Source organism: Sipha flava, unplaced genomic scaffold (genome assembly GCF_003268045.1).
Source record: "Sipha flava isolate LNK unplaced genomic scaffold, YSA_version1 42_pilon_pilon, whole genome shotgun sequence".
Taxonomy (NCBI): domain Eukaryota; kingdom Metazoa; phylum Arthropoda; class Insecta; order Hemiptera; family Aphididae; genus Sipha; species Sipha flava.
The window spans coordinates 3,073,185-3,087,543 of NW_020273159.1; the positions used below are offsets into that span (position 1 = coordinate 3,073,185).

General features: G+C 30.4%; 1 protein-coding gene across 2 annotated transcripts in view; it reads left to right on the forward strand.

The window, feature by feature from the left end:
• LOC112689207 (titin) overlaps positions 1-14,359 on the forward strand; it is a 128,817-nt gene that overhangs the window by 70,179 nt on the left and 44,279 nt on the right. Inside the window, exon 38 of one of the 2 annotated variants that reach the window (XM_025562791.1) lies at positions 6,204-6,287. In XM_025562791.1, coding sequence (XP_025418576.1) covers positions 6,204-6,287 — 84 coding nt within the window. Of the gene's footprint in view, positions 1-6,203; positions 6,288-10,836; positions 11,318-14,359 lie in introns of those variants that run through there. The other variant, XM_025562792.1, reaches the window with a different exon arrangement.

Sequence of the window (14,359 nt, forward strand, 5' to 3'; positions counted from 1 at the left end):
GCAGGCGCACGCGTCTGCATACAGGGTGTTTCCACTAGCACATCCGTAGGGCATAGCGCCCCGGACGTTTCCGAGACAACGCTCATTAAAACGACTGACGGCAGTGATGCATTTACAGTAAATTCGTACGCGGATATCCCGGTCGAAATCGGTGTCGCGGTAGATTCACGAAATACGCAACACGTTCTTTTACGGTAATAAACGGGATTTCTTTTCATTTCGCGCGTCTATTAATCATCTGCTGATTATTGTTTTCGTTCGTCGTGCCAGGATTGTGTTCACATTTCGAAATACGACGTGTCCGCTTTGAATGTTCGTGTAGAGACCATATGAGGGACGCTAGTTCACTCACTTCATCGAGGCCCAATGGTCCTTACCACCTCACTGGTATACAGTAATTGCCGTTGGTAGTTTTGCTCCGTCCCGTTTTGAAAAGAAAGGCGTGCGCGTTCGTTAGTCAACGCTGCAAAGTAAAATTCTATTTTGTCGAAAACCGATACGCTGTACATTTTGCCGTTATTTTTAATAATTTTTCGAAATCCTTAAGAATATAGCTTGGGAATTAGTAAAATAACTATATTCAAAGTACAAATTAGACAATATCAGAAATATATTATTGTTGTGATGATCGGAACAATCATTTTAGTCTAACCCGTGTACAAAGATAAAAAAAACCACATCTCATTTCACTTGATATCTAAAAAAAAATAAATAAAAAATAGCAATATGACATCATCCCCAAATTTGACTAATCGATAGCTGGTGAACCATAAAACGGTATTCCATTGCAAAGTTTTAGTTGTCCGTTGAAATATTATTTTTTTTTTAATACGTATTCATGTGACACAGCGCGTGGGTATTGTGAACTGTTAAATAGTGGTTGATGATTTAGTTACGTCAAATAATACTTAGCTACAAATTATTATCCATTATTTTGGCACTATTTCTCCGCGAATATAAGTCGCCATCATTAGTGTGTACACGATTTTCTTTTTTGCGTTTGTTTACATTTTTTTATTTTAGATTACGAGTGAAATTAAAAATATACTTAAAAAATATATAATATACTAAATTATAATTTAGTGGTTTATATTCAATATTATATAGACTAGAAATTGTATAAAATAAAATTAGTATAAGTATTAATCGATTCATTATTTATAAACGATTTCCTAGTGTGAGATCGAGTTCGACCAAAAATAATATTACATTTAGTCTTACAACATTGGTTTGGTTTTTCATGATGAAAAGTATTTTTTTGTGTTTAATGGTTTGAAAATTGCATTTAAAGATAACCGTTAGCCATTTTACAAAATTTAATCAGATGAGAATACTAGGCTTAGCTTTTTAATAATTATTTTATTAAAATTTACGATTCGTTTTACTTTTAAATCAATTAGTTTAAACAGAAGTAAATAATTTTTTATTCAAAATCTAACTAAATTTGATTATTATAATTGGTGAATTGTAATTTTTATTCAAGCATATAAAATTATTTTATTACGTGTCACGTTCTAGTCAAAGTATTATTTTTCCAGATAAAATACTTAATTTATAATATTATATTGACCTTCGAATGGGATCGATGATTTACTACGATCATGATGACATAATGTGTACCTACACATTGTGTACTATGCTTTCAAATGTTTAAACTATACAACTAAAACATAACGAAGGACAAACACAGTTCCTGCAAAATGTCTTTAATCGGCTTTTACTTTTTATTCTTTGTTTTAAACAAAATTTTTATCAATAATCTCATTGAAATATTTATTAATAATTATTATTTTGAAGTGTTGTTTTTGACGAACAAATAATATTTCCCTTTTTGTCTTCTCAGTCATCATTCAATTAGGAGTAAATTGATAAAGTAGCATTCGATTTTCGGTCAACTCGTTTTTCCTATATACTATTAGCTTATTCATCGAATAAATTACTAAATAATTAGTATTCGGATCTTGGATATATTTGATGCAAGTGAAAAATAATTGAAATTAATTTAGGGGACTAACTTAGGGTTTTTTTTTGTCGATTTTATTGTATTTCCACATTTTTTATCCACTGTGATAGTTAATAAGTAATTAAACGAATAAGTTAAAAAAGTAATTAAAAGGGTCTTTTTTAAATTTTACTAGAACGAATAGGAAAATTATATTATTAATTTTCTGCTAACCTGTAAATGTTATTACCCAAGTGAATTTTTTAAAAATATATTCAGAATATATGGCTCCAAATTTTAACTATCATCAATTATTTATAGTTATAATTTTCATTATTATTCATCGCGAAGATCTACTTAAAAAATAAGTGAAGCCCCCGAAAAATGTTCATACAATACATGACTAAATGTTTGAGATCGATTGTATCGATACGATGCATTTTGGGGGAAAAATCCGATATTATCAATGGATTGTTTGGTTCTTTTTCAGAATATTATGAAAGTTTGAAAAGGAAAATAAATTATAGTAGGTTAGTTGACATTTTCAAATTTACGAGTTGCGTGCGATCCGCTCGTGAATTTATAGCGATGCCTCTTTTGCGCAACTTTGCGCCATGCGAATAATTTACCAACAGAAACAACTTATATACACCTAATTACTTGCTTATATTTTATTTTATTTTATTTTTTTGGCACTCAAACGTAGCTGTGAGCCGTATCTATACGCAACATGTAAGATTTAATTATACTAACACCAAGAAGCGGTGTCCACGGTCTTGCAAATATCTCATCATATTTTACTCGTTATATTATAAAAACAATGCGATATAATGAAATTTCCTCTTTAAATTCACTGTATCATGACCCGCCGTAATAAAACGATCGAAAACCTGTGCAGGACAAATATCAGATGAATAGGAAAAAAAAGTCGTTCAATCGCCTCGATCATTTACGATGATCGCTCCATAAATCAAATTCCCAGACCGGGTACTGTATTCATGAATACATTTTAAGGAAAGTACGTGGTTCAATATTAAAAAATTAAAAACAAAGTGTCTATTCGTATCTTACGTGTGTAAATATTATAATTATACGTCTAAATACGGACATTTGATAGCGTCTTCTTGGTCTGAATTTAGTTTACATTCAATTTTTTTCATTTTCTGCTGATTGAAATAAAAATTAAATTGATTGCGATGCACGTAAGTGTAATCGACGTAATTGTATAAAATACATTTGATGTTTTAAATAGATTTATAAACGTGAACCCTACTACGTAAAAACCTTCAAATATTTCAACACTTTCGACTATATCATACAATTTTATTTTCTACAAATATTTTTAATTTTCGCAATTATTTAAAGGCCCGATAAATAAATTGCCCTTGCTCCATTTGTTATATTATTCAAGAAACGTATAATTATTTTCTAACATTCTGTTCACATGCCAGCACTTAATTATTAGATCGGCAAGGATAAAATAATGTTTTGCGAGGAAGAATTAAATATTTTATTCGCCTACACATCTTATAATTTATAATAAGCGTAAGGAGAATATTTACTACATGCGAATCACTTATATAATTATATATATATAATATATATAATAATATATATAATATATTCAACCGTTCTGTCTGGTACTCGAAAAGAAAAATTCTCAAACATTTTTATTCTTAAATAGTTAATGTCATCAATGTTTGTTTCAATATTATATGATAAATTTGTAAATTTTAACAATTTGTTTTACTTTCAGTTTTGAAAGATATTTTTTTTCTCTTTGATTGTATTTAATTAATCATATTCATAATCGTGAGACATAACCCTTTATTTGTATAAGTACTATTTGTAAAGTCTTATTGAAAAGTATATTTCATCCATATCATCTTTCAAAAATCAACTATTATCGCCTATAACTGATATCTATATTTTAATATAAATCATCATTCTATGATTATTAACTTATCTGTTTAAAATGTAATATTTATGTTCATTTTTTAACGGTTATACAAGTTCGTTTTACATTTTGTTCCAAAAGAATCAAAACAGTTGGCTAGCTGGTGTTTTATTTTTATTCATATAATATAAAATATACATATAAATATATCAGCGCTTAAATGTACGTTTGTTGATATGTGTTAATAATGACAGTGTCATTAAGTTTAAGCTTAATAAAATGATTGATATATTCTATATTTTTGGTCTGAAAACAATTTATAATTTTCCAAAACTATTAATAAGTTATACAATTTTTTGAGAAGTATAAAGCGATTATGCGTCATGTAAGTTTTGTAAAAAAATTGCCCAAGGCTAAGAAAAAGGTTAAATAGAGACGAGAAAAGACCAAAAATCATTATAAAATCATTGAATTAGATAGGGTTTAATAAGGATAGTGAATTTGTGTATATTACAACAATGATACAATCATCAACCGTACTGATTACCGATAGTTAGTGCCCAATGGCTACACACGATTGAGTTTATTTACTATTATCATATTATGCACTATCGTTTATGGATAAAATATATAAATATAGATTATTCGTGACATTTTTTAATAATGAGTTTAAGAATACAGTGGCGCAAGTCACGCGTGTTTGCCAGGGGGTCGTCCCCCATTCCAATGATTAATGACTTTTATTTTTATTTGTAAAAGTATATATGGACATAATGCTGCAGTAAATAAATGTGTACAGGGTGTTAACATTATCAATTAATCACCACACATTTTACGTCAAAGTGTTAGTAAATATCATGTTATTGAATCAAAATTGAAAGGAATACGCGATAAATTCCATCATGTTCTATATAATGAAAAATCTTGAGAGATCAAAAACGATTGAAATTTATTGAAAATCATAAGGAAGATTTATACAATACGATACTGTAAATAAATATTTTAGGTGTATTATTCGTATTTCAAGAACAATTGTTAATTAATGCGTTAAATAATACAATTATGGGAATAAAAGCAATGTGCGTACTATTAATTAGAGATTCCACTTGGCTGGTAGTCTCGTATCTATGGGACTACTCACGTTTTGTTATTAGAACCGAAACAACACAAATAAATAGCCGTTCTCCATTGAATTCTTAAATAATTTAATAATATTTAATTATAAGAGTACAGCTAAATGCCTACTAATAATTACTATTTTTACATGGTAACGTTAAAATGGTTGTAAATCAACAGATATTTGTTTTATTTTTTCTGGTAAGATACAAAATTGAAATTAAAATTTACTAACTAATCGATTCAATAATTTATAATTTATTTACTTTTTTGAACAATAATTGTTTTAATTTTGGTATATTTAATAACCTATATCTGGTTGTATATTGTACATGAGTTATAAATGTATAATACTACATATCATATGTATCAGCTATTAGAACAATCTGTATACTGAAAATCTATCCGAATTGTTGGTGCCTCGATAATATTAAGGGTTCGAACACAAAATGTTATTTTTGTTTTGGTGTTTTTACTTTTTCATATTTACTTCGTGATTTTTAAATAATTTAATAAACTATTTTAGAATTATTTTCGACTATTTAGAATATAATAAAAAAAAAAAAAAAAATTAACGTTAATTGGTTTTGAGATTTATGGTATTGGTTAATTGACCGGTCTTAAAAATAAACGGTTACCATTATAGATTTCCATCTTTACCAAATTACGCGATTACCGGTATTTGATAACCACTTCTTTATAATATTATTGAAACACGAGAACCAGGAAGCGGATATCAGTCCAAAAATTAGTCATGGTAACCGGTTACTGGAAAAAATCGGTTACCGGTTTCAAGCCCTGCTATCGAGTATAGAATATAATGTCACTAAAGACTTTAATTGTTTTTTTTTAAATGTTTTATTTTAATTTAAGAATTTTTTTTTTATCGCTTAACATACGGGTTGTTTCGGAACGGCCATCGCTTAATAACCACTAACAATATTAATATTTTCGATAGTTTAACAAATCATTTTTTATTTTCATTATCATTATTGATAACATTTTTGATAAAGCACTTTGACGAGGCGAGATTGTGTTTTTTAAGAATATCATATTATAACAATCACATCTGTCATTTTATTCAAAGTAAATTATTAGTGTTATGGTTGTGGTATGGATTATTAGTTATGCTTTTTAACGATTTTATAATATAATATAACTTAATAAAAAAACAAACATACAAACTTTCAAAATTTTTATGGCCCGTATAATTAATTGGTCATTATAGTGTTTTATTGTGTTTTACAGATGACGAATCGATGACAATTAACCCTTACGCAGGATATCCGGTCAACGATGTTATAGTGGAGTATAGTCCTAGCGAATACTATAGTAAGTATTATAGAATTGAATAATATCACAATAATTGTGCACGTTAGATATTTTAAATATTATTAGATGTTACTCATTGCGTCGAATTTCAGAGAAATAAATATTATATTTTATCGAGTTTGTAATGTTCACAACTATATGCGCATGGGAGGAAGGGCAGGTTTGGCAACTGCCACTCCTGCGAGTTTTATTTTTCCCCGTAGTCTTAAAAAAATATAAAATAATTTTATACAATAAATAATATGTAAACATTGCGTGCGCTGTACCCAATGTTTTTGTGTTGTCCAGCTTCGCGCCTCGTAAGATACCGTAGTAATAATGAGTTTTCATAAATACACGGCAGTCACATTGGTTTATTAACAGCACATATTAAGTTTCTCTGAAAGATGAATGGTACTCTGAAAGGCTAAAAGGTTTTTGTTTAGCAGTTGTAAACAATGTGATTTATTTTCTTCTTTTATACAAGTATTGTATTATTAAAATACAAATGCACTGTGAAATTTAAATTACTATATGACATTTCTATTCGAACCAATGATATACCTATATAAGATAAAAATACCTTCATCGTTAAAATGAATTGAGCTAATAATCAAAATAATATTAATTAATTTATTCTATAATATAATTGAATAATTAATACGGGTATTATACTTGTATATATTTTCTGCCTCCCTTGCCAGAAAGGTCTGCACAAGCCTATGATCACAGTAGTGATGAAGATTTATTAGTCACATAAGTACGAATACATACTTATAATCACAAGTTTTTCTTCAAAAAATGGGTACTGTTTATATCTTGTTGGGATTGATAATAATTTTTGGTCTTGAATATATAACGTAGCTTAAACGTCGTAATCGAGAGAATTCCGAGTGATCAACATTTTTTAAATTATTTATAAACCGTAAAAATACATAAAGAATATAAATTAAATATAATGTGTTGATTTCCGAGTATCGATGTTCGTGTATCACTAGCCATGTTTACTAGCCGAAAACAAATTAGGTATTTTGACCAAAAATAAAAATACACTTCACCAATCGCCATAATTATCCAACCACTTTACAGTGTATATAATCTGTTTAGTACACCGTTGGGGGGAGGGATTTGTTCGTAATAAAAAAAAAAATACATACTTCAGTCTATGAGACACCATATGTATACACACCACTGCTCTATTTATAACGTGTGGTTTAATACGCAAATCGATTCGTATAAAATGTGTACTTACATATATATATATATATTTAATCATTGAAGCAGTAGGGCAATTGTATTGATTAAAAGGTATTTTTTAGAGCACCAGCTTTTGTGAATAAAATAATACAGACAAATGAATAACACATAATTGTTTATAAATGAATGCCTAAAATGAGACATTTTTTTTTCACATTAGGATTCTGATTTTTTAAAATAAAATACAGTCAAGTCACGATAGCTCGAAGTTGAAGGGAGATAAAAATTCACTTCGAGATATCTAACTAATTTATAGGGGGAGAATTTTTTTGAAGAATAAAACACAGTTCGAGTTGTCAAGTTTTTCGAGTTATCATGACTCGACTGTACTATATAAATAGGTTGTCATAAATATTTTTAAAGGGTGCTATAGTGACTCAAGCACCTTTTCCTTAAATTCTAATAGTGTCAAAGTTATATCTACATTATCGTATACTAATTTTAACACTTGGGTACTTGTTATGCACTTATCTTGTGCCCGGTACGACTTATTTGGCTTACATGTTAGGTTGTAAAAATGCTAGATGTTCTTTCACTATTATTGATTTTATACATAATTTTTCAACTTAAAAACAAAAATGAGTGCACAAAAACAAAAATCACAAGGTTAGGATGAGGTAGATGGAAATAGTCCCTTCGAACCTTTCAGCTGGATATGACACTGATAAATTAAAATTTTTGCGCTAAGTCAAAAACAAATGTTATAAAATGTTTATTTTATGTTAACGTATAATAGTTACCTATCTCTTTTATCTAAATCTTGAGAACTAATTCACTATTGTTTAAGCTAAAAATGTTCCTTCTTGTGGTGTATATATCTTATACAATTGGTATGATGAATTCGTAGCGCAGTAACTTTATTAACTCATTCAGATAATAGCTTACATATAACATGCGATTTCGTAATAATTATAGACTAAGACTAAATTAAATCAAACATTATCGATTTGATTATTTTTCCTTTGAGTATACTTATACAACGAATGCGCCAGCGAAACATTATCTACAGAAAAACCGTCTACTACATATTGTGACTTAATGCTGTTCTCGTTTCCACTCGTATTATTATAGTTAGTCCCGAAGACCTATGTGTAACATAATTCATTTCTGTCGATCGAACTCTGTATTAGGTTGTCTGTTTAGTTTTATGGACGTGTGGGGGCGAATTTTCAGTTGTGCTCGTGGTGTGTCGTGAATCGTGTAAACGCGAGTGTTTATTAAATCTCCGTCACGTATTATTAGATTCTGAGTTCACCGTTGACGTACGAAATCTAGAAATATGCATTTAAAAATCTTTGAATTCATTTTTTTCGTATCGCGTTGAATAAAAATAATAAATCTTCGAACGAGAATAGCTCGCTAAATATCTATGGTTTTCTGTAATGCGTTTGTAGAAAAAGAACATATTTTTACTGTTAATATATTTAATATGGATCAACATGTCACAGACATTTTCATTGGCACGATTGAATGCATTTTTTACAAAAATTTAATTTTAAATGCTAAGTTATATTGGCTTCTTTTGCGAATTGTTGAATAAATTATATTACTTGATTTTAGATTGTTAAATGAATTAAAAATATCATTATATCGTTTAAATGTAGAGATGGGCGTGTAATCCGAAGATTTGTATGTTCTGATTATTTGAATATCCAAATCCGGATTTATAGATTTGCTTTAAATGTGACTTATAATTATTATAAATATTATAAATAAATTATTTTATTTTATTATAATGAAGATTGTGATATAGAATTAAATTTATTAGAGTATAAAAATGAGTCATTGACAACAAAATTGAGTTGAAATAATCTTTGAAATATAGATTTCCTAAATTGACAAATATAAAAATGTATAGATATAAAAATTGTCAAATTCGAATAATTCGAAATTTACAATCCTGAGCCCTTCACTATTCAAAAATATCATATTTATCGATCGTATAAACAATATCGTACTTACTTTGGTGATTGAAAAATGTAAAAAAAAAAAAAATATTAACACTAAATTGCATGTAATCGACATACCTAAATTTATTTTAATCTACACCTATTTTTCACTCGAAACGAATTCATATCTAATTCGCTAAATAATAATAAATACTTAATACTATAGGTGTAGTAGTAGGTGTCGCAATGGTGTCATTATGATTTGAACTTAAAAACACAAAAAAATACCAGTCAGAAGTTAAATGATCAATTTCCCTGTATAATGCAACCTTATTTAGTAATTCAACATTTCTATTATTATAATTATTATTATGTCAGTCTTGTTCAATAAAAGAAATATTTATTAGCCAGATAATAACTGTTATTAAATACCATATTGAGACTTTATTATATCAACATTATAATAAAAGTACAGTGTTTTTACAAGTCAAGATGATTGTTAATACATCATAATATAACACATTTTTCGTGAGGTATTTTTTTTTCACTAAAAAAAAAAAATTGAACTAATATAATGCTTATACGCATGTTAATATAAGTGATTTTAATTTATTTGTCATATTTATATTTTGGTATACAATTAATACTGTAATAACAACTTTTTAATTTTAATTCGACAGCGTCTTATTGATGTTATAGGTTTATATTCGAAATCTTAAATTGAAAAAAATTTAGAAAATCATAGATTTGGGTTGTGGGCAAATAGATAGATCACGTGGTGAATTTAGCTTACAAAAATTTGGCATGATTTTACTTTTATTTTATGACGTTCACTTATTATTTTAGGATGATGGTGGCATTGTTATATTTTATTTCAAAAAATCAATGGTAATTACAACATATTATATATATTAATTATTTATAAAACCTTATACTGATGCTTGTGCGTTGGATATTTATAATGAGTACTGTAATACGCATGCAGTAATAATTTGTTTTTTAAATTATGTCCGTCTCGTTTATACCAAATGACGATGGACGATAATGACACTAATTATTTTTTTTAGAATATTAATCATTACAATTTTTATTAAGTTTTTGGTTTTCGGTGAATTCAATATTGATTTAAATTGTCATCTAAGTGTATAAGTATATCTTATATAGGTATAAATATATATATAAATATTCACATTAATTTCGACACTTTCAAGTTCACCATTCTAGCTTCACATATTTTAATAGAAAAAAAAAAGAAAAAAAAAGAAGAATATTAATAAATAAAACGAAACACGTCCCACATAGATAGTCTCCTGTAAGGGACCCTCTAATTTTACAGAGATCTAAATAAAGCACATTACTCAAACGTCGGTCTCCCACCACGACCGCAGCCATCGTTTCATTCCAAATACCCGTACCGCCGCATACTTCAGCGATTCAGTTACCACCAAGGCGAGTTCAAGAGAATATCTTAAAAAGAACGATCAACCAATATTTGATTTAGCGAAAAACTCATTATCTTATTTTTTTTGTGTAAAACACATAATTTCAGTCGTTAGCCTGTGAAATAATTTCGTCGGTGTTCTGTGTCGCACGCGTTTTAATTCGATTTTGTTTCTTTATCGTTTTGCTATCTTTCTGTGAGTGAGTGAGTGTTTTTTTGTGTGTAAGAGGGTGGTTGAGTGCGAGTGAGGTTCGGGTGGTAGGTTAATCCGCCAGGATACCACCTGCGTAGGATTTCGATCCTTCCAACGGATCTTTCTGAGCTCGGGCGAGGAGACCGCTTGTCAGCCATGAGCCAACAAAATCAGCAGCAGCAGATCACCACGTCTTCCTCGGAACAGAGGAGCATGAGCCGTACCGAACAGAAAGTTACGAGACAAATCGTGCAAACCACACAACGACAAGGTACCTTAATTAATACCTTACTTTCATGCCTCGAATCGCAAACCGAAAAGTCACGTCTCTAATATTGTCGTTTTGTTATTATTTTAATATTATTCACGTTTGACGTTCCCCTCCTTTTTGATTATCCCGAAGCTATTCCGAATATATTTAAATAGCGAACAGTTTCGTATACACGTAAGAGGTCTACGTCTTGTCGAATTTACCATAATGCACGAATTCAGTCCGTTCAAATCACCTTTTTGTTTTTGAGAATAAAATCGAAAATCAAAACGATGTCTAATAATATGCTGTTATCGAACGATCATACGTTTTTGATGTCATCCTAACTTTCGAAATAATATTACGTTCGACCAACAGCGAAATACGATAGAAATACGTTTATGATATTGTTTGCATCACAGATGTAAGGAAATTTATACTATTTAATCCGATATCAGTTTACTCGTACTTTTACAAAAGACTGTGCGATTGTTATTCATGTAATACACGGTGTGTATTGAATTTATTCGACAGGAATCGTGGTAATTCGATGATATTTTTACAAAGATTTAAATCGGTATCTATTTAAAAGTTGGTAATATAATACAGCATGTAAACCTCATCGTGATCAATGCTTATAAATCGATATACATACATGAACGTATTATTTTTAATTACAGACTATTATAAAACCGCATAATTGAGTTGTTTTTAGGCATATACATACATATTAGAACATTCCTTGGATATAAATCTACTTTTTTTTATTTTTGGAAATTTTATTTTTAAAAAAATGATTCAGTACCAAAGAATCTATGACGGTTGTTTTTAGGTTATATATCGAATTGCATTAACATTTCTTTCCAAAAAAGATAATTTTAAAGTTGTTAAATTTCAATTAATTTATTATTTTTTTCGTATTTAAAAAAATTAATCTTTCAAAAAAAAATAAACAACTACCAAATTATCACATATTTTACAGAAAACATCCAGAATTGAAGAATAAAAACAGAATTCAAATGTTGTTAGCATTACACATTGTTTACTTGAACAATATTAAGAGTCGATAGTACTTAATAATTTTGAGTTCATAATTTTTTTTTATTTTTTTTGTGTGGATTATAATTTTGAATTAAATTTAGATGCTCATTAATTTTTCATTGGTGATTAGTATTATACGCGTTCAATACAAAAAATGGATCACATTTATCATAATTTGTATAAATATAACAAAATTTGCGGATCTAAGATTAATTTTCAATTGGTCCCAATCAAGAAAAATATATTTATGTTCTACGCAATTTATATATTTCATGATCGCACCACAGGAAATAGTCACTCAGCGAAGTATCGCTACCAATGAACGTATTGACCTATTATAAAATTGAACCTTAAGAACCTCATGATTGGCACGTCTATTTTTTTCCCGATGTTGATATTTTTAAATATTTGATTTTCAAATGAACTTTGATATTGTAAAATTTGATTAAGAACTACCAAAAAATTATTATTCAATTAATATAAATATAAAAATTTGACAACGGGTGTAATAAAATCCTCGAATATTATTCGATTCATTCGAATATCATTCTGATAGTTTTAGTTCTATTTTAAAGCGTCGCTTTTGCCCAACGTTGCGCATATGTGACGAAAAGAAAAAACAACCGACGTGTCGTCCTCGAGTCAATGACGTGTTCGCAGACAGTATTAAACGTCTCGAATGACATCGTTCCGTCGATGTCAACGTTTCACCCCAAAAGCGACGCTTTCGTCCACCGCGCGCACTCCGTACTTCTCGACCGACGTATCACCGAAAGCAATCCACGAGTCTCGCGGTCGTTTCCCGCGTACAAACAATGATAATATTGTTATCTTTTCCCTTTCGTCAAACGTTTTTGACCACCGGTCTTCGGCACGGACGATTCTATCGATCTGTTTCGCTAATGTTTTCTTCAACAGGTTTCCGTCCGATTCCTTCCGACCGCGCGTACGGTACGACCATTATTTTTTTGCTATTGTACGGAGTCTACGGGTTCCAGGCACACGTACGCTTTTGTGTTCATCTTCGTTCGCGCGAGCGTATCGGATGATAGCGGCTAATCAGCTGCGATTATTCGGCTGCCCTCTGCGCGTATACAGAGTGTTCGCGAAAATCGAGCGTGCATATTTTAACCAAACTGGTAACACGGCCGCATCGCCATATACGTATCCGGTACCAAGGCTGTGCAGCACTCGGCCGTGCGCGCGATAACATTGATGCATCCGAACTATCTAACTGTGGCCGTTCCACGGGCCTCCGTCGTCCGTCCGCAGACCAGTTCAGTCGGCGTACCAGTGATCGTCTCGCGTACAGTTGTAGATATTATAATGAACGAGCCGTGACGAATATCGCAGTGTTTTTTTATTTATCGTCCATCCCCCACCCCTCTACGGACTACTCGACACGCAGAAAATACGCGCGCCAAAAGTGAGCAGGGAAGAAAAAAATTATACACACACACACACACACACACACACACACACACATATATGTATGAAATGATTCTGCGACCGGCGTGGAGACCGAAAATACCGCGGGACTTTTCGATTCGCAGTAAGCGTTACCTACTACAATATCATCATGATCAGTGGTGCCTGATTTATCTTCGACGGTCTATCGCGGTAGATTTTGTATCGGAAGGGCCAACCTTCGCGTAGGGGGTCTTCGATTCGCGTCGAAAAAAACAATTTGGGTCTTTCGATGTACGAAGCCATAGGATTTTTTAAACACTTTGGAGCCACTGATTATGATGATAATACTACTAATAATAATAATAATAATGTGTAACGATACAGCGCACGCGTTCTCGCAAACCGTTTTTCCGCTATTACATGGGCGCAGTGCGGCTGGAATAGGTTAATAGATTATTCAGGGAACGGTGTACCTATCACCGCGCGCACGGTTGTTGTCGCGATAAAACACGCGCGGGCATATCTGTACGACGGTAAATGGGTCGGGTCGCTGATGAAAATGTACGTATATATTTGTGCTCGTCGACGGCGTAGACCAGTACGTTTCCGTAC